The following is a 27,857-nucleotide window of genomic DNA, read 5'->3' as shown; positions in this document are numbered from 1 at the left end:
ATGGGGTGAGATAAAAGCATCACATGCAGATGCTCCTGGCAAAGGGGAGTCAACATCTGCGGGTGAGGTCCAGAGTGTGCAGAGCATAAAAAAATCTTAAGAGAAAATGCAGCTGATTTACTGGGGTGAAGTGTTTCTTCCTTCTGGTGGTGGGGGACGAGGTGGCAAAGTGGGGAAGGAATTCAAAGGCATATGTAGAATGGCTTCTCCATTTCATAATGGTAATAAAAATATTTCGGTCATGGCACAAGGGCACCTTTGAGGAAAAGAACACCTTAACCAGAGTAGGATCATTGCATAATTCTTTAGTAAAATGTGTAATTTTCAAGTAATGGAACGGACGTAAAGAATAGTTTTTTCTCTTTACTCTTAGCAGTGGCTATCTATTTTTTTTTTCACCCTCTGGAGCTTGATCTGTTTCAGCATCACAGGGACACTTTTCCACACAGTTTCTAGGAAACCATCCTCTTATTCTTGAAACTCCTGAGGAAAAAAACAAGATTGATGTGGAGTCAGATATTCTGTGATGATATTACTGAGACCCTTAAGTCCAATTATTTTAAATTAACAGGCTTATATTAGTTTTTCCTTTTTTTTTTTTACATGCATAACATTCCCCAGATTCCCATTTAACAATAAAGTTTTTCCTTTTTAAAATCAACTTTTATAAGCAAAATTCAGGAGGAAATTTTTGGTTTGCAAATGCCCCTATCAAACTAACTCGAAAACAGACTATTTACAAAATTCTATTATCTGAAGGAGGGGCTAATTCTGATCCAGGGTACCCCTAAGTGATTCAGGCAGAACTTCTCCATGCAGATCCTACACTACATGTATGACTGTGTGAGGTGCTACTGGGGCTCCATCACACTTCATCTGTGCCAGGGAAGTACCTCCCAGCAGCCTTTTAGATACTTTTCTCAACATGTAAATATGTGAAGGTTGCCTAAAATGACACTTGGGGGTAATTTAGGATTAACCATTTTTTAAAAATAAATTTTATTTTATTTATTTCACAAGAGGTAGGCAGACCAAGAATGAAGCCAGAACACCAGTTTGGCACAAGTGAACAAGGGACTGAACTGAGCAGGGGACTGAACCCAAGACAGCTTATAAATCCTGATCCCTACACCACTGTACCACTTCCCAGGTCACTAACTAGTGCATTTTTTTTTTTTTTTTTTTTTAACCAGAGCACTGATTAGCTGTGGCTTATGGGGTGCTGGCAACTCAACCTGGGACTTCAGAGCCTCAGGCATGACAGTCTCTTTGCATAACCTTTATGCTATCTACTCCCACCCTTACTAGTGCATTTTAAGGAGTAAACTGGTTAATCTTTATCTTAAAAAAGAAGTAATCAGAAACAATGTATCTAAAGACAAAGAATGCTTCAATCCATTATTATTATTTTAAATTAAGCCAGCTCTGGCTTATGGTGGTACTGGGGATTGAACCTAAGACCTTTGGTGTTTCAGGCATAAAAGTCTTTTTGCATAACTATTATACTATTTCACCAGTCCACTAAGTGACCATACAAAATATGGTGTGTGTGTGTGTGTGTGTGGGGGGGGCAGATAACATAGGGTAAGTTTAGAGCACAGGCTCCAGAGCCTGGCTGCTTAGACTAGGGCCATGGCTTTATTTATTTTTAGTGTTTGGTGTTGGGTAAGTTGCTCTGCTTCTTTGTGTTTCATTTCCTTCACCAATAAAATGTAGATGACAATACTTAACTCAGAGGGCTGTGGGTACCAGAAGTATACCAGAAGTGAAGCACTTATACAAGTCACATAGTTATGTGCGTGCTCAAACGTTAGCTACCACAGAAAAGACTCAACAAGCATAAGTCTAGGAAGAAATGATTGTTTATAATAGTTATTCAGGCAAACTTTGGAAGCTAGCAGTCTTGCCTTTCAAACATTTTCCATTTACATACCTTCTATAATGGAATCATCAAGAATTTTGTCTCCATACAACCAGTACCTGAAACATTTAAAGAGTAAATTATTTTAGGCCAGACACCAAGAAGACATTAGAGAAGAAATTTTGTATTTTGTTACACACCTTAACCCTCTTGTGGCTAGAATGAACTCTCCTTTCTGTAGCCTGATCCGTGGCTCTTCAGTGCACGGACTTGTGAAGAAGGTTTTGATCCCTTTAGTCAAAGGACAGCAGGCACCACTATAATCTTCTACAACTTTATAGCGAACCTAGGATTAATAATCAGAGAACCAATTTAAAGTTTACCCATATCTGAAGTTTTTTAAAATCTGAATTTAAATTGCTAAAAGAGGCAAAATATCAAGTGAGCTCTTTTTCTCTCCCAGTTCCACATGTCACTAGTTCTTAAGGATTTTCTTCTCTTCATTTCAGGCACAGAACTAAGAATTAAATTATGAAGCAGTGTTGATGTATATATACTACAAAATACTGGCAATATTCGATATTTCTGGTACCCAGTAAAGTAACAACTAGACACAAGTACACATGAAACACAATAGGAGTAATTCAACTGAGAACATTGAATTTATTTTGTGCTAATTTAAACAGCTACAGTTGACTGCTGGGGATCACACAACATAATTATAAACTCCGTACAAACAAGCCAGATTGGGAATATATATATATATATATATATATATATATATCTCAACAACAAAACCTTATTTATTATGAGCAAGAGAATGAGAAGAGAAAGAGCAGGTAAATGCTCAGCTCTGGCATATGGTAGTGCCAGGGACTGAGAAAGTAGCTTCTATGTAAGTTCTACGCTCTAACACAATGAGCAATTTTCCTAGCATGGTAACACAGGCTGATCCTATCCTTTCCAAGCCTCCAGGCTAATCTATTTCTTTTGTTATTTATTGCCATTAAAGTTATCACTATGGCTCAGTGCCTGCATGTTGAATCCACCACTCCTGGTGGCCATTTTTTTTAACTCCCCATTGCCCTTTCTTCCTTCTTTTCTTCCTCTCTCCCTTCCTAACTACTTTCTTTCTTTCTTTCCTTCCTTCCATTTTTTATTTGATAAGACAGAGAAAAATTGAAAGGGAAGGGAGGGGCAGAAAAGGAGAAAGCAAAGAGAGACACCTGCAGCACTGCTTCAGCACTCATGAAGATTTCCCCCTGGAGGGGGACTAGGTGCTTGAAGTCAGTTGGGTCTCCTTGTGCATCGCAATAAGTCACTCAACTGGGGTGCACCAGTGCCTGCCCTCGTAACTATTTATTAAAAACTACGCAGAAGTGTACAGCCTGGGGGAAGAAAAAAACAAGTCATTGCAAAAGAATTACTTACACTTCTGACTCTCTTATCAGCTTTTTGCTTCAACTGTTCGATCTGTTTGGAAGACATAAAAAGCAAATATTATGTTTCTTATCTCAGTGTCAAAGAAGAGCTTTTCCTCATCTCTAATCTCAATGTCCTCTCCTCATATGTATCTCTGCTTTTAGGCTAACACTTGGCGTAAAGATGACATCAAGATCCACTGATTCCTTCATGACACGGTGAACAGACAGTATTGAGTCTTGACTAAAGTCATCATCCTGAGTCACTTTTTATGCAACAATTTAGCAATAGCACTAAATTAGATATAGCAGGGGATATAAAGCTAACACATGGTCTCTGTCTTAGAGTTCTTTTAAAGATATAACATATAGTGGTCTGGGAGATGGCTCAATGGATAAAGGACTGGACTCTCAAGTATCAGATCCAGGGTTCAAGCCCTGGCAGCACATGCAGCAGAGTGATGTCTGGTTCTTTCTCTCTCCTCCTTTCTCATTAATAAGTAAAATCTTAAAAAAAGAAAAAAAGAAAAAAGAATAAGAACATAAGACGTGCTCACGTGTTATCATGCTGTAGTATTAAATGCTACATCCCAGTGTGTCTTGGAGTGATTAGGCCAGATTTTTACAGAAGAGGTGGCACTAGAAATGGTCTTATTTTCTGACCAGTAGATTATGCTCACTGTAAAGAATGAATCTTACTCGTAAGTGGCTGGAAAATAGTTCCAGACCATATTTTGAAAAAGGAATCAGGTTTGTGTCTCACTGGCATGGAAAGCTACACAGAGGCTTAAATAAAAAGAAGTAGACATGATACAAAGTGTTACGTTATCACTATTGTTACTATTCAATTTACTAAAACTCACTGTTAAGTTGTACTGGTGACAACCTTCTTTTATTGGCCACTCCAGTCCATCTCCTTCAGGGATCCCTGACCATGTAAATACCTGTTGAAAGTTCTTCCATTTACTTCCCATGTCATAAGGAAAAACAAAGGTTTCGTCTAGTTGATAATATTGAATTCGATCTTTAGCCTGTGGATAACAAAAATATGTTGGCAGTTGCTCCTGTTTTAAATGGCTTATAGTAATGACATTGATAATATTTCTCAGATTTTTTTTTTTAATCATTCATAGAGACTTAGTTCTTGGGATGTTACTGTACATAGAAGAGATAGAAGCTAGAAAGAACTTGACACATAACACCAACCTTTTGTGAGATTCTCCAGAAATGTGCGAGAGGGCCTATTTAGGAATAAGTATTTGAAAATGCTTATTAAAAAGTGAATAGCTTTATTACAAACATTAAAAAACAAAACAAAACAGGAGTTCCTCCTTGTTCAGGAAAAAACAAAACAAAAACAAAAATTCAGGTAGAAAGAAGGAATGACAGATTTGAGAGAAAGCAAGAGCTTATTCATGATGGAAGGAAATGTTTGAGTTGCACTAGCATGCAAGTTTACCTTGGGCCACAATGACACTTAGAGGAATGGCCAGGAAACGTGTAACAAAGGAGGCACCGCTTTATGAAAATCTTTTTTTTTTTTAAATAGTAGGTATGTGAGGGCAAGCTTTCAGTTTTCTGTGACATCACACATGCCTATATAGTAATTTCTGTGCATGTTCCATACATACACATATTCAGGTTGCATAACTTAAGATTCTAGGCATTTTCGTTCTTTTTTTAAAAAAAATTTAGGGGGGTCGGGCAGTGGCGCAGTGGGTTAAGCGCATGTGGCGCAAAGCCCAAGGACTGGCGTAAGGATGCCGATTTGAGCCTCCGGCTCCCTACCTGCAGGGGAGTCGCTTCACAGGCGGTGAAGCAGGTCTGCAGGTGTCTATCTTTCTCTCCCCCTCTGTCTTCCCCTCCTCTCTCCATTTCTCTCTGTCCTATCCAACAACGAACAACATCAACAATGGCAATAATAATAACAACAACGAGGCTACAACAACAAGGGCAACAAAAAAAAAGTGTGGGGGGGGAATGGTCTCCAGGAGCGGTGGATTTATGGTGCAGGCACTGAGCCCAGTAATAACCCTGGAGGGAAAAAAAACAAAAACAAACAAAAAATTTTATTAGTGATTTAATGACTGACAAGCTTGTGGGATAAGAGGGGTACAATTCCATACAATTCCCACTACCAGAGTTCCCATATCCCATCCCCTCCATTGGAAGCTTCCCTATTTATCCCTCTGGGAGCGTGGACCAGAGATCTTTATGGGGTGTAAGAGGTGGGAGGTCTGGCTTCTGTAATTGCTTCTGCGAAGGACATTGGCATTGACAGGTGGATTCATACCCCTTAACTGCTTCTATCTTTCCCTAGTGGGGTAGGGGTCTGCAGAAGAAGGTTCCAGGACACTGGCTTGGAATTTCTTAAGTTTTACTGACATCTAGTGGTATAAAGATATAATACTTTTTCCTTCAGTAGATGTACAAACCCAGTTGAAATGGATGCTAAGGGAATAATGGAACAAAAATACTTAACCCAGTCTACGGAGAATCAAGGAAGACTCCCTGGAGGAAATTAAACCTGAATTAGGGTTTTTAAAAAAAATTTTTTAAATTATTATTTTCCCTTTTGTTGCCCTTGTTGTTTGTTGTTGTAGGATAGGACAGAGAGAAATGGAGAGAGGAGGGGAAGACAGAGAGGGGGAGAGAAAGACATCTGCAGATCTGCTTCACCGCCTGTGAAGCAGGCGACTCCTCTACAGGTGGGGAGCCGGGGGCTCGAACTGGGATCCTTATGCCGGTCCTTGCACTTTGTGCCATATGCGCTTAACCCGCTGCGCTACCGCCCGACTCCCTGAATTAAGTTTTAAGGGACAAGAAATCAGGCAAAAAGGCTAGGTATGTGCTAAGTGCTCTGGTCGGTGTCTCTCTCTCTGTCTCTCTTCCTCTCTCTCAGAGATAACATGACTGGGCGGTAGCGCAGCAGGTTAAGTGCACATGGCGTGAAGTGCAAGAACCAGCATAAGGATCCCGGCTCGAACCCCAGCTCCCCACCTCTCTGTCTTCCCCTCCTCTCTCCATTTCTCTGTCCTATTTAACAATGACAACATCAGTAACAATAACTACAACAACAGTGAAAACAACAGGGCAGGAGCTGGGCAGTGGCGCAGCAGGCTAAGTGCACATGGTGCAAAGCACAAGGGCCAGCGCATAAGGATCCCAGTTCGAGCCCCAGCTCCCCACCTGCGGGGGAGGGGGGGTCACTTCCCAAGCGGTGAGGCAGGTCTGCAGGTCTGTGTCTATCTTTCCTCCTCTCTCGGATTTCTCTCTGTCCTATCCAACAACAACAGCTAGGAAAACAATAACAACTACAACAAGTGCAACAAGGACAGCCAAATGGGAAGAACGGCCTCCTCCAGGAGCAGTGGTTCATGGCACAGGCACCAAGCCCCAGCGATAAATAATCCTGGAGGGGGGAAAAAAACCCCAAAAAACAAGGGTAACAAAAGGGAATAAAAAAGATTAGAAAGTCTTATAATAGATGAGTATTTCCCTGTGGCAGCAAATAGCTTGCCAGTTGGGTAGCTGTGATGTACAGGATAGGACCATTCGTATATGATATCTGCTGGTCTCCACAAGCATTCCAGTTAGTAATCTTAATTATAGCAATGATGACATTCGGAGAAGTTTTGAGCAACGAGCAGGGCGGTCATATTTACCTGTCACATTATAATCACAATGTATCTTGTAAAGTATGGATTGGAGTTTGTGAGGTGGGTGACAAACTAAATGTCATAAACTCTGTCCCCATTGTTAAGAAAAAGTGTGATGGCGAGTGAACTAAGTCAGAAACAGAAGGATGAATATGGGATGATCTACTCTCAGGCAGAAGTTGAAAAACAAGATCAGAAAAGAAAACACAAGTAGAACCTGAAATGGAATTGGCATATTGCACCAAAGTAAAAGACTCTGGGGTGGGGGTGGGTGGGTGGGGAGAATACAGGTCCATGAAGGATGATAAATGGCATAGTGGGGGTTGTATTGTTAAATGGGAAACTGGGGGATGTTATGCATGAACAAACTATTGTATTTACTGTTGAATGTAAAACATTAATTCCCCAATAAAGAAAAAAACAAAAACAAACAAAAAAAAAGTGTGATGGCACCATGGAGGATAGACTTTCTTTTCCATGCAGGAATGCCTAACTCTCTAGCCTGAGAGAAAATGGCTAAGGGCCTTATATGTGTGGCTTAGGTCTCCAGCAAGTCAGGTTGATAAGAAACCAATTTCTATGGGAGTTAAGCCAGTGAATCAAAACGTTTCACATATTCTTCTTTCATGTGGCATTCATGTGATTTTTTCCCCTTCTTTTATTTCTTTATTGGGGAATTAATGTTTTACATTCAACAGTAAATACAATAGTTTGTTCATGCATAACATTCCCCAGTTTCCCATATAACAATACAACCCCCACTATGTCATTTATCATCCTTCATGGACCTGTATTCTCCCCACCCACCCACCCCCACCCCAGAGTCTTTTACTTTGGTGCAATATGCCAATTCCATTTCAGGTTCTACTTGTGTTTTCTTTTCTGATCTTGTTTTTCAACTTCTGCCTGAGAGTGAGATCATCCCATATTCATCCTTCTGTTTCTGACTTAGTTCACTCAACATGAATTTTTCAAGTTCCATCCAAGATAGGCTGAAAATGGTGAAGTCACCATTTTTTACAGCTGAGTAGTATTCCATTGTGTATATATACCACAACTTGCTCAGCCACTCATCTGTTGTTGGACACCTGGGTTGCTTCCAGGTTTTGGCTATTACAAATGTGCTGCCAAGAACATATGTGTACACAGATGTTTTTGGATGGATGTGTTGGGTTCCCTAGGATATGTCCCCAGGAGAGGAACTGCAGGGTCAGAGGGTAGGTCCATTTCTAGACTTCTGAGAGTTCTCCAGACTGTTCTCCACAGAGGTTGGACCAATTTACATTCCCACCAGCAGTGCAGGAGGGTTCCTTTGACCCCACACCCTCTCCAGCATTTGCTGCTGTTACCTTTTCTGATGTATGACATTCTCACAGGAGTGAAGTAATATCTCATTGCTGTCTTTATTTGCATTTCTCTGACAATCAGAGACTTGGAGCACTTTTTCATGTGTTTCTCAGTCTTTTGGATCTCTTCTGTGGTGAATATTCTGTCCAAGTCCTCCCCTCATTTTTGGATGGGGTTATTTGTTGTCTTGTTGTTGAGTCTGGCAAGCTCTTTATATATGTTGGTTATTAAACTCTTATCTGATGTATGGCATGTAAAGATCTTCTCCCATTCTGTGAGGGGTCTCTTGATTTGGGTAGTGGTTTCTTTTGCTGTGAAGAAGCTTTTTAATTTGATGTAGTCCCATAGGTTTATACTTGCCTTAGTCTTCTTTGTAATCGGACTCGTTTCATTGAAAATGTCTTTAAAATTTATGCAGAAAAAGAGTTCTGCCAATATTTTCCTCTAAGTATCTGATAGTTTCTGGTCTAACATCCAAGTCCTTGATCCACTTGGAATTTAGTTTTGTATTTGGTGAAATACAGTGATTCAGTTTCATTCTTCCGCATGTTTCAACCCATTGTTTCCAACACCATTTGTTGAAGAGACTCTGCTTTCCCCATTTAATAGTCTGGGCACCTTTGTCAAAGATTAGATGTCCATAGGTATGGGGCCTCATTTCTGGGCTCTCAATTCTATTCCACTGGTCAGTGTGTCTGTTCATGTTCCAGTACCAAGCAGTTCTGATGACAATGGCCCTATAATACAGTTTGAAATCTGGGAGTATGATGCCTCCGTTTCTGTTCTTTTTTCTCAAGATTGTTTTGGCAACTCTAGGTCTTTTCTGGTTCCAGATAAACATTTGTAGCATTTTTTCTATTTTCAAAAAAAATGTGCTTGGGATCTTGACGGGGATAGCATTAAATTTGTAGATGGCTCTGGGTAATATATTCATTTTGATGATGTTAATTCTTCCAACCCATGAACATGGAATATCTTTCCACTTCTTTGTGTCTTTTTCAATTTCTTTGAGTAGTGACTCATAATTTTCAGTATACAGGTCTTTCACTTCTTTGGTTAGATTTACTCCTAGATATTTTATTGTTTTTTTGCTATAATAAAAGGAATTGATTTTGGATCTCAATTTCTTCTAACTTAGTGTTTGCATAGAGGAATAGATACCACTGACTTTTGAATGTTAATTTTATAGCCGGACACCTTACTGTATTGCCTGATGATTTCTAAAAGCTTCTTGCTGGATTCCTTAGGTTTTTCCATGTATACTATCATGTAAGACTTGATACACATTTTTCTCTTTAAGGCAGTTCTGACTTGGAAGTTAATCATTACTTTGTTAATACTGAGGAAAGAATTAGAAAATTTAGAAAACTTACCTTCTCTTCAATCCATGATTCAATAGAGGTTTTGTTTCTGAGAATTATTTTCATCTGGAAATTAGATGACAGTACAGTTTTATAATGCGAATTTGGTTCACTAGGGTTATCATCTTCACATTAACTCTCTAAGTCCGATTGTTCTAGTCCATAAATGAAGGTAACAGCAAAAACTACAAGCTTCTTCATAATGATTACTGCCATCAATAATCAATATTAAGATCTTTATTTTAATTTACATTCATGTTTTCAGAGTATTAAAACAGCAGTACAGTGGCTGGATGGTGGTGCAGTGGATAAAGTGTTGAACTTATAAGCATGAGGTCCTGAGTTCAATCCCTGGCATCACATATGCCAAAATGATGTCCTGGTTATTTCTCTCCCTCTCACAAATGTTATATGGACTCATTTTAGTCAACCTAATATTATGCTTGCCTTAAAAACAGAATATATCTAGATCATTGTTGCTGTTATTGGATAGGACAGAGAAAAATCAAGAGAGGAGAGGAAGACTGAGGGGGGAGAGAAAGACAGAAACCTGCAGACCTGCTTCACCTTCCATGAAGCAAACCCCTCCCCTGCCCCCACAGGTGGGGAGCTGGGGGCTTGAGCAGGGATCCTTATGCTGGACCTTGCACTTCGCACCATGTGCGCTTAAACCACTGTGCCACCACCCGGTCCTGCCTTTGCTCCTTCTTTGCTTGGCTCTCTTGGAAGTGAGGGTGCAAGCCAGCTACTTTGATATCACCATGTGGATAGTGTGAGCAGCAGCTCTTGTGAAGGCCGTCACCTTGTGAGCAGGGAAGGAATTTAAATCCTGGCAGCCAAGTGGGTAGATGTGCGTGCAGGTCAGAGGCTGAGAGGGAGCTACTTGTGTGGAAAGGTTTCCCAGTTGGTTAAGAGCAGAAGCCACACTCATGGAAGAAGCCTTGTGAATATAACAAATAAGTCATGATGTTTTCTTTTCTTTTTTTTTTTAAATATTTATTTATTTATTCCCTTTTGTTGCCCTTGTTTTATTGTTGTAGTTATTATTGTTGTTGTCGTTGTTGGATAGGACAGAGAGAAATGGAGAGAGGGAGGGCAAGACAGAGAGGAGGAGAGAAAGATAGACACCTGCAGACCTGCTTCACCGCCTGTGAAGCGACTCCCCTGCAGGTGGGGAGCCGGGGTTCGAACCGGGATCCTTATGCCGGTCCTTGTGCTTTGCGCCACCTGCGCTTAGCCCGCTGCACTACAGCCCGGCTCCCAAGTCATGATGTTTTCTAATGATTCCAAGACTCTTAACCTTCAGAGGACTGTCACAAGGGAGAATCTCTGTGAATTTAGTGAATATGGGAGGTCAGGAGTCAACGAACGCCAAATAAAAACTATGGAGTTACTGTGAAAAAACAAAGAAACAAAACAGAATGTATCTAGTCTTTATTACATTACTCAATTTTTCTAGACAGGTCCAATTCCACTGATTCTTTTTTCCCCTGTCACCATGGTTATCCTTGGGGCTCTGACCCTGCATGATTCTAGTGCTTCACTCCAGCAGACTATTATTTTAGACAGAGGACGAGACACCACAGTACTTTTTCCCACCATTTATGGAGCTTCTACCATGCAGCTGCTTCCACATGGAGGCTGGGGGCTTGTACATGAGCCATTTCCTCCTCTGACGTAGGCTTTTTATACTACGGGGTTTGATTTTCATCTAGTCTGATTTCTCGTTATAGGTATTAGTGAAAAAAGTTTCTAAGAATTGGATCGCATACTAGTAGAAAACATAAAATATGATCTAAACTAGCTGGTGATATTAAAATCAAGTGTCCAAAAAGGACTGAGCTGGGGGAGACATCAGGCCCTCACGCTGAGCATTTCTGTTTGTAAGAGTCCTGTATTTCCTTGGAATGACGATGTGCTTTTACAAACATAATGAAAGCACAATCCTGGACTAGGAGCCTTCATCACATCCCCAGGGTTTGGCACAATACCTGGCCTATCATGAGCTTTAAAATAACAACAGTGGTCCAGGAGGTGGCATAGCGATAAAGCTTTGGGCTCTCAAGCATGAGTTCCTGAGTTCAATCCCCAGCAGAACATGTGTCAGAGTAATGTCTGGTTCTTTCTCTCTCTTCCTATCTTGCTCATAAATAAATAAAATCTTAAAAAAAAATAACAACAACAAACCCTAGTTAAGTGAAGTGAATGAAATGAGTCCTAAGAACTGGCTCCTATGGGGTCACATCCTCATTCTCTATACATTCAAAGCACTTGGTACACAAATCAATGATATACACAGGATCCTGTATTAATTAATGATTTACTACTAATCACAAGTTTCACAGGGCAGGACACTCTTCACATTTATTACTGTAGCCTCAGACACAAGCAAGGTCGTTCCTCCCAAAGCATCTATTAGATAGTACTGACGTCATGGTGTAATGGGGATTATGTGCGCACATGCAAAATGCCTAAAACAGACTCACACATAATAATAATGATGATGATATAACAGTTAAATATAGTTGTAACAAAACACAAATTATTAAATGGCATTAATATTGTGTTTTCTAAACATATGAATGGCTGATCTTAGACTAGGGTCACTTAAACTTTCTATGACTGAATTACTCATCTGTAAGGAATGGGAGACAATTCTCCCCTCTAACTTCTTTGGGGGTTGATGTCAAGATCAGTAGCAATTTTAAGTGTGAGGAACATTTTCTCGGCAATAAGATGAGTATTAACTCTTAAGTCAACATCAAAAAGATGGTTTACCTAGATGGAGGAAGTGTCAATAATCTGATCCATATTACATACTCAAATAGCACTTTACCTCTTCCAACACTTTGACCACTTGTAGCTACAGGCAAGGGTAAACAAGGAACTTACCTGGATAAAAAACAACATCCCAACAGCTATGGTTGTTCCTAAAGCTAATCCCAAGGCAAACAAGGTGGCAGCAAATGCAGCTAGTCCAAATGGAATCACTGGAAGAGGGTCTCTCTGGGCTGCACTCATATCAATCTTCACCGTGTTCCACCCAAAGGAGAGCTATAACAACAGCACACACTCAGGATATGTGGTTGTTGAAAATGGTCAGATTCTACTGGAGCATTTAAAACAGCTCGCTCAAACAGGATCAACAAGTGTCAGTGACACTGTAGCCAAAACAAACTCAGCTGCTTCTATTAAGTGGTCCCCTGAATTCATGCAGATAAGTCACATCATTCTGTCTCAAGTGTAACTTGGTTTTACACCGTGTCCTGAGAAAGTGTTGGGTAGCCTCCACAAACGTTAACATTCATGGACAACCTTCTAAATTATTTTACTGTTTTTAAAAATTTATTTATTTTCCCTTTTGTTGCCCTTGTTGTTTTTCATTGTTGTTGTTATTGAAGTCATTGTTAGATAGGACAGAGAGAAATGGAGAGAGGAGGGGAAGACAGAGGGGGAGGGAAAGATAAACACCTGCAGACCTGCCTCACCACCTGTGAAATGACCCCCTGCAGGTGGAGAGCCGGGGGTTCGAACCAGGATCTTTCCGCCGGTCCTTGTGCTTTGTGCCACATGTGTTTAATCCGCTGCACTACTGCCCGACTCCCAATCTTCTAAATTATAATTCCCTCCTATCCCCTTGCGCATCTATACTCATAGTAATCTCCATAGCAAGAGTTCTTTTTTAAAGTTTTATTTATTTTTCATGGCAAGGAGTGTATATAATCTCACAAGTCAGGATTTAGTTATTTATTTCCTCAGGTTCTATAACCAATGGTTGAAAACCAGCAAAATGCAGGTGTGTATTGCCTGCAAAGTGTTTTTAAAATGTTTAGTGATGTGCCAGCATTTAGAAATCAGAAATTTACACAATTAAAAAGAATCCAGATTTTCAGATTTCTTTGAAAAAGATTCTCAAACATCAAAATCTGGCTCAAGTCAAATAGTGAGTTAGTGCCTGTTCTGTGAAGGAACTGTGTTCTCCAACTTGTCAAATTCCCATCCGGTCTGTGTCCCTCCTTTTTTACTTCCAGGTTTGCTTAGAGGCTTGAATTTGCGATCTTTGAATAAGATCTCATATATCTCATGATCACAGATCAACTCCATGGATATTTTAAGACATTCATTTGCTCCATGAGCCACCTTCCAAAGCAGTGGAGTTAGAAGGGAACAAAAGAGTGGTCTGGGAGGTGGTGCAGTGGATAAAGCATTGGACTCTCAAGCATGAGGTCTTGAGTTCTATCCCTGGCAGCACATGTACCAAAGAGCTGTCTGGTTCTTTCTCTCTCCTATCTCATCAATCAATAAATAAAATGTTAAAAAAAAAAAAAGAAAGAAAGGAACAAAAGAGCTACAACTTGCCACATGGACTGGACAGAAACAGCAAGGCATCGCGGTGTTGTCGTTTGCTGCTTAATGTTTGTTCTGTCTAGTCTTACCATAGTTGTGAAGTCTTAAATCTAATGCAAATACAATACTAAAATATTTCTCAGCTTCAACTAGAGCATGTATGTTGATTTAACAGAACAAAGTGATCTCTCCTCATCTTAAAAGTTAAAACTTCGAGCAGATCGCTTCCTCTCCTCTCCTCTCCTCTCCTCTCCTCTCCTCTCCTCTCCTCTCCTCTCCTCTCCTCTCCTCTCCTCTCCTCTCCTCTCCTTTCCTCTCCCGGATCAACTAGGAATACCAAAGGAGACCACCCGGACCGAAACAAGACAGGACTAGAATGACCACAGGAACCCAGTAAATCACCAGTGAGTACAAACACGCGTGGCTGGTGACAGAAAGGAGAGAGGGGCCTAAGGAGAGATTAAGTGACTGCTAACAGTTCAACAGTTTATCAGTTGAGACACCACCTCCAGTCTGCTCCACAACAAGGGGACAGCTGAAGGGAGGAAAGGACTCCCCAGAGACTCACCAAGTGCAACTCTGAGTCTCCATTGCTACTACCCTCAGAATCTGGAGCAGCAACAGGGAGGGACACCAGGGGACAGAGATCTAACCGGGAAACTCAGGAGAAGACCTATAGCTGAGGGGCTGTGAAAGTCTCTTTGCATAACCACTGGATTATCTCTGCCACACCCTGCTTTATCTCTTGGTCAGGAGTCAGTGATTAAGCTAAGAAGCCTATTGACAGTTTAAAATCCCTCAGGCTCCCATAGCCTACAGGGAAGAAAAAAAAAGAGGCTTTTACACCACAGAGCTCCAACTCAGGGATTGAAAAAACTGTTAACTTCCACCACGGTAAACCCTTTAATTAAATTACTTGGACACAAGTCAATCCAGGCAATAGTGATCAATAATTTGAAAAGTACTGATAAAGGGAACTCATAACATAATATATAAAATGGTTAAAACAACAAGAAAAAATATTGGAGACTCGAACCAGGACAAGAGTCCAGCTAAAAGTCCTCCAGAGGGTGAAGCACAAAACAACGAGTTCAACATCCAAACATTAGCTAAGGAAATAATAACAGGAGTGAGTAAAGAATTTGAAAAAATTGTAATCAGAAATGCAGGAACAACAAATGAGAATATGGAAGAAAATTCTAATTATCTCATGATTATTAGAGAGCTGAAAGCTGAAATCGCTGAGCTAAGAAGGCAACTAGCTGAACAAGCTAAAACAGTATCAGAGCAGGGCAACAAAATAGATGAACTCCAGAAAGCAGTAGAGGGCAGAGAGAATAGAATCAATGAGGCTGAAGACAGAATTAGCAAGATTGAGGATGAATTAGAGACAACTAAAAAAGAAGTAAGAGATCTCAAAAAGAGATTAAGAGATTCTGAAAACAACAACAGAGTCCTATGGGATGACTTCAAAAGAAACAATATACGCATTATTGGCTTACCAGAGGAAGAAAGAGAAGGAGAGGAAGAAAGCATTCTCCAGGCCATAATAGCTGAAAATTTCTCTAGTCTAGACAACACCAAAGACATAAAGATTCAAGAAGCCCAGAGGGTCCCAAACAGAATTAACCCAGACCTAAAGACACCAAGACATGTCATACTTAGAATGGAAAGGAATAAGGATAAAGAAAGGATCCTCAAGGCTGCAAGAGAAAAACAAAGAGTCACCTACAAAGGAAAATCCATAAGATTAGCAGCAGACTTCTCCATACAAACACTACAGGCCAGAAGAGAATGGCAAGATATCTATCGAGTGCTCAATGAGAAAGGCTTTCAGCCAAGAATACTATATCCTGCTAGACTGTCATTCAGACTAGATGGAGGCATCAAAACCTTCTCAGACAAGCAACAGTTGAAGGAAGCAACCATCACCAAGCCTGCCCTGAAAGAAGTTCTGAAAGGTCTCCTATAAACAACCAGACCACCACAAATAGGACATATATCAAAACACTCTAAAACTCTTCAAGAATGGCGTTAAATTATCTTCAATCTTTGATATCAATAAATGTCAATGGCCTGAATTCACCTATTAAAAGACACAGAGTAGGAAGATGGATCAGAAAACACAACCCAACAATATGTTGTCTACAGGAAACTCACCTAACTCAACAAGACAAACACAGACTTAAAGTGAAAGGATGGAAAACTATCATACAAGCCAATGGCCCACAAAAAAGGGCAGGAACAGCTATTCTCATATCTGACATGACAGACTTTAAAATAGATAAGATTAAAAAAGATAGGAATGGACACTACTTAATGCTCAGAGGGTCAGTCAATCAAGAGGACTTAACAATTATTAACATCTATGCACCCAATGAGAAGCCATCTAAATACATCAAACTTCTACTGAAAGAGCTACAACAATATATTAACAGTAACACAATCATAGTAGGGGACTTCAACACCCCACTATCTCAACTTGACAGATCATCCAGGAAGAAAATCAGTAAAGACATAAGGGAGCTAAATGAAGAGATAGATAAACTAGAACTATTGGACATTTTCAGAGTCATTCATCCCAAGAAACTGGAATACACATTTTATTCAAATGCACATGGATCATTCTCAAGGATAGACCATATGTTAGGCCACAAAGACAGCATCAGCCAACTCAAGAGCACTGAAATCATCCCAAGCATCGTCTCAGACCACAGTGGAATTAAACTAACACTTAACAATCAACAAAAGATTAGTAACAGTGCCAAAATGTGGAAGCTCAACAGTACACTTCTTAACAACTTCTGGGTCAAAGAGGAAATCAAGGAAGAAATCAAAATGTTTCGAGAGTTCAATGAAAATGAAGACACAAGCTATCAAAATATTTGGGATACAGCTAAAGCAGTCCTAAGAGGGAAGTTCACAGCTATGCAAGCACACATTAGGAAACAAGAAAAGGCACAAATAAACAGCCTGATTGCACATCTTAAAGACCTAGAAGAAGAACAACAAAGGAATCCTAAAGCAACCAGAAGGACAGAAATCACTAAAGTGAGGTCAGAAATAAATAACATTGAGAATAGGAAAACCATACAAAAGATCAATGAAAGTAAATGTTGGTTCTTCGAAAGAGTGAACAAAATCGACAAACCTTTAGCCAGACTCACAAAACAAAAAAGGGAGAAGACCCAAATAAATCGGATAGTAAAGGAAAGAGGAGATATCACAACAGACACTGCAGAAATTCAACATATCATGCGAGGCTTCTATGAACAACTATATGCCACCAAGTTAGAGAACCTGGAAGAAATGAATGATTTCCTAGATACCTATCAACTTCCAAAACTAAGTAAAGAGGAAGTGGATAACATGAACAGGCCCATCACAGCTAATGAAATTGAAACAGTTATCAAAAATCTTCCCAAAAATAAAAGTCCTGGACCAGATGGTTTTACAAATGAATTCTACAAAACTTTCAAAGAAGAACTAATACCTCTACTTTTAAAAGTCTTCCAGAAGATTGAAGACACTGGAATACTCCCTGCCAGCTTCTATGAAGCCAACATCACCCTGATACCAAAAGCAGACAGGGACACAACCAAAAAAGAAAACTACAGACCAATATCTCTGATGAACATAGATGCGAAAATATTGAACAAAATTCTAGCCAACCGGATACAGCAGTATATCAAAAAGATTGTTCATCATGACCAAGTGGGGTTTATCCCAGGCATGCAAGGTTGGTTTAATATACGTAAGTCAATCAATGTGATCCACCACATCAACAAAAGCAAGACCAAAAACCACATGGTCATATCAATAGATGCAGAGAAAGCCTTTGAAAAATACAACATCCCTTTATGATCAAAACACTACAAAAAATGGGAATAGATGGAAAATTCCTGAAGATAGTGGAGTGTATATATAGCAAACCTACAGCCAACATCATACTCAATGGTGAAAAACTGGAAGCATTTCCCCTCAGATCAGGTAGTACTAGACAGGGCTGTCCACTATCACCATTACTATTCAACATAGTGTTGGAAGTTCTTGCCATAGCAATCAGGCAGGAGCAAGGAATTAAAGGCATACAGATTGGAAGAGAAGAAGTCAAACTCTCCTTATTTGCAGATGACATGATAGTATACATGGAAAAACCTAAGGAATCCAGCAAGAAGCTTTTGGAAATCATCAGGCAATACAGTAATGTGTCAGGCTATAAAATTAACAATCAAAAGTCAGTGGCATTCCTCTATGCAAACACTAAGTTAGAAGAAATTGAAATCCAGAAATCAGTTCCTTTTTCTATAGCAACAAAAACTATAAAATATCTAGGAGTAAACCTAACCAAAGAAGTGAAAGACTTGTATACTGAAAATTATGAGTCACTACTCAAAGAAATTGAAAAAGACACAAAGAAGTGGAAAGATATTCCATGTTCATGGGTTGGTAGAATTAACATCATCAAAATGAATATATTACCCAGAGCCATCTACAAATTTAATGCTATCCCCATCAAGATCCCAAGCACATTTTTTAGGAGAATAGAACAATTGCTACAAATGTTTATCTGGAACCAGAAAAGACCTAGAATTGCCAAAACAATTTTGAGAAAAAAGAACAGAAACGGAGGCATCACACTCCCAGATTTCAAACTGTATTATAGGGCCATTGTCATCAAAACTGCTTGGTACTGGAACATGAACAGACACACTGACCAGTGGAATAGAATTGAGAGCCCAGAAATGAGGCCCCATACCTATGGACATCTAATCTTTGACAAAGGTGCCCAGACTATTAAATGGGGAAAGCAGAGTCTCTTCAACAAATGGTGTTGGAAACAATGGGTTGAAACATGCAGAAGAATGAAACTGAATCACTGTATTTCACCAAATACAAAACTAAATTCCAAGTGGATCAAGGACTTGGATGTTAGACCAGAAACTATCAGATACTTAGAGGAAAATATTGGCAGAACTTTTTTCCGCATAAATTTTAAAGACATTTTCAATGAAACGAATCCAATTACAAAGAAGACTAAGGCAAGTATAAACCTATGGGACTACATCAAATTAAAAAGCTTCTTCACAGCAAAAGAAACCACTACCCAAATCAAGAGACCCCTCACAGAATGGGAGATCTTTACATGCCATACATCAGATAAGAGTTTAATAACCAACATATATAAAGAGCTTGCCAGACTCAACAACAAGACAACAAATAACCCCATCTAAAAATGGGGGAGGACTTGGACAGAATATTCACCACAGAAGAGATCCAAAAGGCTGATAAACACATGAAAAAATGCTCCAAGTCTCTGATTGTCAGAGAAATGCAAATAAAGACAACAATGAGATATCACTTCACTCCTGTGAGAATGTCATACATCAGAAAAGGTAACAGCAGCAAATGCTGGAGAGGGTGTGGGGTCAAAGGAACCCTCCTGTACTGCTGGTGGGAATGTCAATTGGTCCAACCTCTGTGGAGAACAGTCTGGAGAACTCTCAGAAGGCTATAAATGGACCTACCCTATGACCCTGCAATTCCCCTCCTGGGGATAGATCCTAAGGAACCCAACACATCCATCCAAAAAGATCTGTGTACACATATGCTCTTGGCAGCACAATTTGTAATAGCCAAAACCTGGAAGCAACCCAGGTGTCCAACAACAGATGAGTGGCTGAGCAAGTTGTGGTATATATACACAATGGAATACTATTTAGCTGTAAAAAATGGTGACTTCACTGTTTTCAGCCGATATTGGATGGACCTTGAAAAAAATCATGTTGAGTGAAGTAAATCAGAAACAGAAGGATGAATATGGGATGATCTCACTCTCAGGCAGAAGTTGAAAAACAAGATTAGAAAAGAAAACACAAGTCGAACCTGAAATGAAATTGGAGTATTACACCAAAGTAAAAGACTCTGGGGTAGGTGGGTGTGTGGCGAGAATACAGGTCCATGAAAGATGATGAATGACATAGTGGGGGTTGTATTGTTAAATGGGAATCTGGGGAATGTTATGCATGTACAAACTATTGTATTTACTGTTGAATGTAAAAAAAAAAAAAGTTAAAACGTCATTTTTTTTTACAATGTCTTCCTACTGGAGTGAAGCTGAGTTCTGTTTCCCCATGTAAACCACAGAAAACATACATACTTCTTTCTTTTTCTTTACCAAAGCACCACTTAGCTCTGGCATATGATGGTACGGAGGCGGAGGAGGGGAAGTTTGAACCTGGGACTTTGGAGCCTCAGGTATGAGAGTCTCTGCATAACCATTATGCTATCTACCCCTCCCTCCACCCTAGACAAAACTGTTATTTCCAAAAGGGATTTACTACATCATCTTGTTAAATACCTTTTAACATGGCATGAATGATTTTACAACAAACATTTTCACTTACCCGATTATAAAGCTGTGTGTACATAGTCATAACAAAAATGAAGGCAGCATGAATACAGCCCAATGGTGCTAAAAGGAGAAACAATGTGAAGGAAGCATGATTTTGGTAACCACAGCAGTTGTTGATCCAAGGACAGTGATGGTCCATCTTCATTACACATCTAACAAGAACGAGCCACATAAAACATACATCAGAAAATTCTGCCTAATTTAAGTAATTTTGATCTACAAGCGATCAAGCAAATAGGTATCTAGCACATTCATGTGTTCACATAGAAATCTTGAATTTTTTCATGAACATGAAAAAAAACACACCTCTATAGCTTTTTTTTTTTTTCCCTCTATTGGGGGATTAATGTTTTACATTTGACAGCAAACACAATAGTTTGTACATGCATAATATTTCTCAATTTTCCACATAATACAACCCCTGCTAGGTCCTCTGTCATCCTTTTCCAGGGCCTGTACACTCCCCCTCCCCCTGAGTCTTTTACTTTGGTGCAATATACCACGTTTATGGGTTTTCAAACAACTCTAAAAAGTGACAATTCTAATCAGTACAAGAAAGGGGAACTTTGTAACAGCCTCAGAAGAAAAGATGTCTGCTACAAGCAAGGCTGTTTAAAAGAAGCCAGGAGGCCCACTGAGAAGTTCGTTGTAAAGAAATGAGCAGGATTCCTGGCTTTCCTCTAGATCTGAAATGTAGGGACTGAAGTAGCAAACAGAGATGCAACAAAGCTACTTACTAATCTTCACTCTAACAGATGCCTGTATTCTCCTCTTTCCCCTTCCTGTTCTCATCCTTTATATGTGGAACATCTGAACCAAGCAAGCTAACACTAGAATATAACCTGTGGTATAATAAGCAAAATGCTTTCTTTTCCCTGTTGTCTCTGAAGGAAACCCCCTGGCGTCAAATTAGACTTCATTTACCTCCAGTGATTCCACTACTATAAATCTTACTATTTAGTGGGAACGATCATTTAAAACTGTTCTTTATTTATTAATGAGAAAGATAGGAGGAGACAAAGAACCAGACATCACTCTGGTACATGTGCTGCCGGGGATTGAACTTAAGACCTTAGGCTTGAGTCTAGTGCCTTAGCCACTGCGCCACCTCCCGGACCACATGACTGTTTCTTTCTCACTAAGTTTCTTTTTTTTACCAGAGCACTGGCTTATGGTGGTGTGGGGGATTGAACCTGGGACTCTGGAGCCTCAGATGTGAGTCTCTTTGCATAACCATTATGCTATCTACCCTCTACCCCTCACTAAGTTTCTATACTATGAATTTGTGATAGTAGGCACTTGGAAATAGTAAGATATAACAAGTGCAGATGCAGTCAGCTAAATAAAGGGGAAAAAGAGATCTTGGTAATTTAGACAGGATAATTTTAAAGTTAGTTAAGATGACCATCAAAAAGCATAAATATTTCTACTCAAAGGCTAGAGAGACAGTTCACCAGGTAAGGCATGTATTCATATGTTTGGCTCAGACTTGAGCCTAGCACCCTGTGGGAATAGCACTGGAAGAAGCTATTCTGATCTATTATGATCTCAGTCTTCTTCTTAATGAAAAAAAAATGTGGCCCTGAGCAGTGAAATGGCACATATTCTAGCTCTTAAAAGCAAGCAAACACACACACACACACACACACAAATGCAATTTCTGATCTATGGGAATGAAATGAACATATGACATGTTACCTTGCTCTTGGCAGGGCAGATAACAAAGTTAACTGCATTTTTATTGTAATGTTTCTTTCTTTCTTTTTAATATTTATTTATTTATTCCTTTTTGTTGCTCTTTATTGTTGGAGTTATTATTGTTGTCATCGTTGTTGGTTAGGACAGAGAGAAATGGAGAGAGGAGGGAAAGACAGAGGAGGAGAGAAACATAAGACACCTGCAGACCTCCTTCACTGCTTGTGAAGCAACCCTCATGCAGGTGGGAAGCCAGGGGCTTGAACCGGGATCTTTATGCCGGTCCTTGTGCTTGGCACCATGTGATCTTAACCCACTGCGCTACAGTAGACTCCCATATTTTTTTAAAATAATTTCTTTCTTTTGTTTTCTTTTTCTTTTTTAGATTTTATTTATTTATTAATGAGAAACATAGGAGGAGAAAGAGCCAGACATCATTCTGGTACATGTGCTGCCGGGAATTGAACTCAGGATCTCACGCTTGAGAGTCCAATGCTTTATCCACTGCGCCACCTCCCGGACCACTACTGTAATGTTTCTATTTCTTACAAAAGGAGGCTTATTATTAGAATTGATGACAGGAATAAGGTGGAGATTATAAACACGTCAACATTTTGACAATATCGTTAAGAAACAGCCACTCTGCAGTGAACTAGGCTTGAGGTGGTGGGAATAACAAGAACAGTAATCAAATTAATCAGTTCCCATTGACTAGCAAAGATGCACAGTACCTGTTACACTTTCTGCAGTGATGTGACCGTGGTGCCTTATATGCTTGGCAGACTTTACAATACTGCAGGTACATACTATCCTGAGAATTTTCCTTGGCAGCAAAATACAAACACAAAGATATCAGATACGGATCTCAAGCAATCTTTTAAGCCTTATGAATAAATATATTCCCATACCCCTGCCCCCTCCCGCCTTCAAGGTTGATAGGAAAGGGATGGATACTTAGTAAGAGTCCTTTGACTCGAGCTCTTTTAAACAAATACATTTCTGGTAATAACAGCATCATAATTACCCAGAAATTATTTTAAAATTTTCCTTCCTTACACTCCACCCAGTTTCAAAGTTACTGAGTATAGCTGGCTCTAATAAGATCCAGATTCTTAGCAGAATGGGAGGAGAGCATAAACGGGTGTTTTCAGAGCATAGGTTCAAGCACAAGTGGAAACATTCTCAGAAATCTGGCTGTTCCTTCCATTGGGTCATCTCAAAGATGTCTAGTTTCCTCCTACTATTATTTCTAAAATATTTGTCAGAATATCATCCCTGTAATACAATTCGAATGATGTCAGAGATACCTGAAAATGCTGAATAACTAACTGTACTACGGTTTAATAATTTTTCTTGTATGAGGCCTGCCATAATCTGTATTTGCTTATCTGCATTGAGTAATCAGTCTCTTTTCCTGCTGTATCAGGCTGTCTGTAGTTTTCCAGCTCCAGCTACCACCATTCTCGCCAGCTGAACTGCCCTCTTGTCCACATCTTATATGGAAATTCTCACTCTTTCCTCAAATTCTCTGAGGAGAATGATTAGTTCCTTCTGATTTCAATGACTCATCACATTCTGCTTTACTGCTTAAGTTATTTGCACAGGTGTTTTGGTTTCTCTCTTCAGTTATGTTTTTCAGAACATAAATTTTATCTTACTGTGGGACTATGTGATAGCTTGGTAGAGCTTAGGGGAGCTCTCCCATCCTTGGATCGAGGTTTGGAAAACACCCCGCTTGTTAGTCATAGCGGTGAGCCAAGAGGGAAAAAGTCTCCCAGACTAAGCTTGCCTTGTTAGCCTCTCGAGCCTACAGAGATCTCACAGTTTCTACTTGCTAACTGCAAGCCACATGGCTGCCTGCTTTAAGGTTCATTTACTCAGAGTTCACCTCACCTTCTGATCACAGAGGAGAACACACCTTATCACACACTCCTAGCAGTGCCCTTTGATGTCCAAAGCTTGCTTATCTTCTCTCTATCTTGCCTTAACTGGTTCAACCCCTATTCTCCCCTCAAAGGCCTTTGGGTAATTAAATGCGTGCATCAGGAGACTAATTATCTTGACCTTTATGTATCTGTATCAATTCTTGTCATACCAGCCCCCTGCCATAGGGGCAAGCTGACCTTTAAGAAACCTGTAATTTCGGATGTATCTGAAAAATGATCTTTGCTTAACTTTCTCTATATATATCCAAGCCCATCCCTGAATAAACGAGAGTTGAGAATGTTCCGATTCTCCCTGGTGTCTCTTGTCTCTATTTCACGTCGTCTCTTGAGCAAGCGAGGGAGAACCGGTCAGTTTGCCTTCCTGCTGGACTTCACCTCACGGGAGTGCCGACACCTTACCCCTCTCATTACCCCATTCAAACAGTCCACTAGCATTTCTCTGACATCAATGTACTTAAGGAATCATCTGAGAATTCTGTTAAATGCAGATTCTGACCCAGCAGGTCTAGGATGGAGCCCAAGATTACGCAATTTTAGCAGGCTACCAAGGATTATGAAAGTTCTTAAGCAGACATTTTTGGACAACTTTTCAGATGCTGTGAATTGACGGGTAGTATACTTCTTGATGTTACGATTTCACTGCAATAGTTTACCACAGCAGCTTCTAAAGAGTTCAATTCTGCTGGATGTCACTGTATTACAAGCAAAAATACACCAGTGACTGGTGAGGTGGCTCACTGGGTAGAAAGCAAGGATGAGAGTCACGGCTTGATCCCCTGCTAGCATGGTGCTCTGGGTCTTTCTTTTCCCCTCATCTTAAAAATAAGAAGAAACCCAAAGTCTGGCGGTAGCACGTGGCGCAAAGGGCAAGGACTAGCATCAGGATCCCGTTTCAAGCTTCTGGCTCCCCACCTGCAGGGGGGTCACTTCACAGGCATGAAGCAGGTCTGCAGGCGTCCGTCTTTCTCTCTCCCTATCTTCCCTATCTCTCTCGATTTCTGTCTGTCCAATCCAACAACGACAGCAATAACAGCAATAATAATAACAACAACAATAATGATAAACAAGGGCAACAAAAGGGGAAAAATGAATAAAGTTTAAAAAAATACTGAAAAACGTATTAACAAACAACAACAAAATACCAGAGCCATACCACACCGTGAAATTATAATATGGTGAATGAGATGCAGTGTTTCCTAGAAATTTAGATTTATTTATTTTTACCTGTGCACTGCTCAGCTCTGGTTTATGGTGGTATGGGAGACTGAACCTGGGACCCTCAAGTATGAGTGTTTACATAACCATTATGCTATACACCCCTGTCCTTTTCCTAGAAATTTATGACCATGAACTTACTACATTCCTCTCTCCTCCTTTCTATTTTTATTGTAGCATAAGTATTCACTGAATTTGCCTTGGAAAATGATAATTTAGATGAACAATTTCAAATGAATCTGAAAAAATTCTTTCAGCTTTAAATAATCATTGGTTAGTACAATGTTTGCTACCATGGGCTAATAAAAGAGGCAAAACTTAGGATTATATATATTTTTAGAATTTTAAACAGAGGACAAGCCTAGCTCTGGCTTATCGTGGTAGCAGGGAATTAAACCTATATGTAGCTGTGTTATCTCCCAGGCTCATTATGTGATTATTTTCAAAGTTCACTATCTTTAAGGAATCTTTTTTCTTACCGGTCTCCATCCCAGAGGAACAAAGCCAGGACCAACAAACATGGCGTTGAAATAATTATACAGAATCATGACAGTCCAATTTATCAGCATGATGAAATTCACACTTCCTCCAGTCGTATGGAGGGGCCAATACCACAACACAGAGTCAATCATGGCCATGGTAGAACATATTGCTATCACACCAAGGGCTATAATGGGCCCCCAGTGACAGAGTCTCTTTAATTCCTGGAGATTTTCAAACTTGATAATTGAGCAGATTGTGCCCATTTTGATGCTGAGGGTGGTGTTCCTGTTTTTAAAGAATTACAGATTTCCTTTTTCTGTGCACACATTTCCATGTGCCCCAAGTCCGCGTGTGATCCTTAACTGCCATGCCTTCAAGTTGCGGGATGCAAACGCAAATTATGCCATGCTCACTGTTACACCATCACAGACAGCTCTTTCATGTAATAAGGAGAATCCAGTATCTTGGCTTGAAACCCAATCTAGAGAAAACAAAGTGAGAAAGTACAGTAGAACACTTCATAATATACTGGAAGTATAGTAATCATTAAAACAGCTTCTCACAAGTGCACTACTACGGGAAAAGTACTTTATTACAGTGTCAAAAAGAATTATTATTATCGGGATGGGAAGACTGTTGTGTTAAATGGTCTTGCAAGACTTTCATGCCTAACGCTTTGAGGTCCCAGATTCAATCCTCAGCTGATTACTGCTCTGGTGTCTGTCTCTGTATCTATCTCATTAAAATAAACAAAACTAAAAAATAATTATAGTCCTCTTGTCTGAAAAATAAAATATAAGCCTGAATGGTGTATAAACTGGATATGATTCTAAAAGTTTTCATCCCTTTGTTTCCAACTTGCTGAACTGTACCGTCCCATGTTCAGTGAACAATTTAAAGAAACAAAGACTTTTTCAGAGCTGGGAACCATAGCTCTAGTGTTGATCTAACCCAGTTTCCTTTTCCATAGAAAGGAAGCTGATTTGGCAAGGAGAAGCGATTAGACTAAGGCTGAACTCATCACAAATAAAGTCACCGATCTCCTTTTATACATTTCTAAGTTCCCTTCTACTGGGATTTCAACTAAATCTGAGCCAGGCATGGCCGACACCATTTGCCTGAGGTTGCTCCTGTAAACAGTGATCTGCTAGGGGTTCGTTCTTTCGTGCAGAGGTAAAGAAGCAAGTGAGAGAAAGCTGAGACTGCAGATGGGGGGTGGCGGAAAAAAAATTTAAAAAGAGAAAAAACAAATTTAAAAAAAGGGGGGGAGGAAGGAAGTGCCTCCAGTGGGGGGCTAAGAGGTGGCAGCACTCACATTCCAGTGTGGAAAGACCAGGGTTCAAGCCCTTGGTCCCCACCTGCGGGAGGAAAGCTTCACGAATGGTGAAGCCGGGCTGCAGGTGTCTGTCTGTCTCTTTCCCTCTTAATCTCCATCTCCCCTTCTCGATTTCTGTCTCTGTCCAATAATAAATCAAGAAAAGATACATCTATGTATATATACATATAAAAGGAAGCGCCTCCCGGTGCGAGGCAAGGGGGAAAAAAGCAGGGCGGTGATTACGGGGTGTGCATGTTGGAGGGTGGGGGGGTCCCAGAAGAGATTTCTCCGTGAGGTCCCGGCCGCAGGGAGAGGAGAGGATCTGAGATCCCCACACGCAGCAGGCGCCCCCGGGCACAGCTCTTACACACTGTGCCCCAGAGCAGGGAAAACCCAGGTCCCCGAGGAGAGTCTGGCCCCGCTGCGGCCCGGGGTGGCGGTGGCGACCGCCCAGGTGGGGGTACACGCCCCGCCAGGACTCCCTCTCCCTCCAGACTGGTGCCCCGGTGCCTGCTTCTCAGCCACCGCATTTCCGGGCCGGCCTGGGCTCACCCGGAACAGGTTTTCTCCTCCCGGCTCGCTCAGTCCCGGGCACTTGACTCCAGTAAGCGAGACAGATCTCCGTATTAGTCGCGGGAGCGCAGGAGCCGCCACCTCAGGCTGGTCTCCCCGCCGGGGCCCCGGGGCCGCCGCTCTCCCGCTCCAGGCAGGGGCGCAGTCTCCGCGGCAGCCACTTCCGGGAGGTTCCCCGCCTCAACCTTCCCCCGGGAAGGCAGCGCCTCGGACGCC

The 27,857-nt window shown here is 40.5% G+C and overlaps 1 protein-coding gene across 2 annotated transcripts; it reads right to left on the bottom strand.

Moving 5' to 3' along the window:
• ZDHHC6 (zinc finger DHHC-type palmitoyltransferase 6) lies at window positions 1–27,820 on the bottom strand. Of its 2 annotated transcripts, XM_060171319.1 has the most exons (11): window positions 27,621–27,820; window positions 25,747–26,231; window positions 22,838–22,929; window positions 20,404–20,563; window positions 12,542–12,703; window positions 9,662–9,715; window positions 4,146–4,313; window positions 3,293–3,334; window positions 2,062–2,207; window positions 1,934–1,980; window positions 1–483 (listed from the first exon to the last, which is right to left on the bottom strand). In XM_060171319.1, the coding sequence occupies exons 2-11, from the start codon at window positions 26,011–26,013 to the stop codon at window positions 380–382; spliced, it is 1,242 nt and encodes a 413-aa protein (XP_060027302.1). In that variant the 5' UTR covers window positions 26,014–26,231; window positions 27,621–27,820; the 3' UTR covers window positions 1–379. The 2 variants fall into 2 exon arrangements, with proteins under 2 accessions (XP_060027302.1, XP_060027303.1); XM_060171320.1 differs by lacking the exons at window positions 22,838–22,929; window positions 27,621–27,820 and having other exon boundaries at window positions 25,747–25,874.
• Window positions 27,821–27,857: the final 37 nt, after the last annotated feature.

The sequence above is a fragment of the Erinaceus europaeus genome, chromosome 14, assembly GCF_950295315.1.
Source record: "Erinaceus europaeus chromosome 14, mEriEur2.1, whole genome shotgun sequence".
In the NCBI taxonomy this organism is placed as follows: domain Eukaryota; kingdom Metazoa; phylum Chordata; class Mammalia; order Eulipotyphla; family Erinaceidae; genus Erinaceus; species Erinaceus europaeus.
The sequence above is the reverse complement of the archived record's forward strand: the minus strand, read 5'-3'. Positions and strand labels throughout refer to the sequence as shown.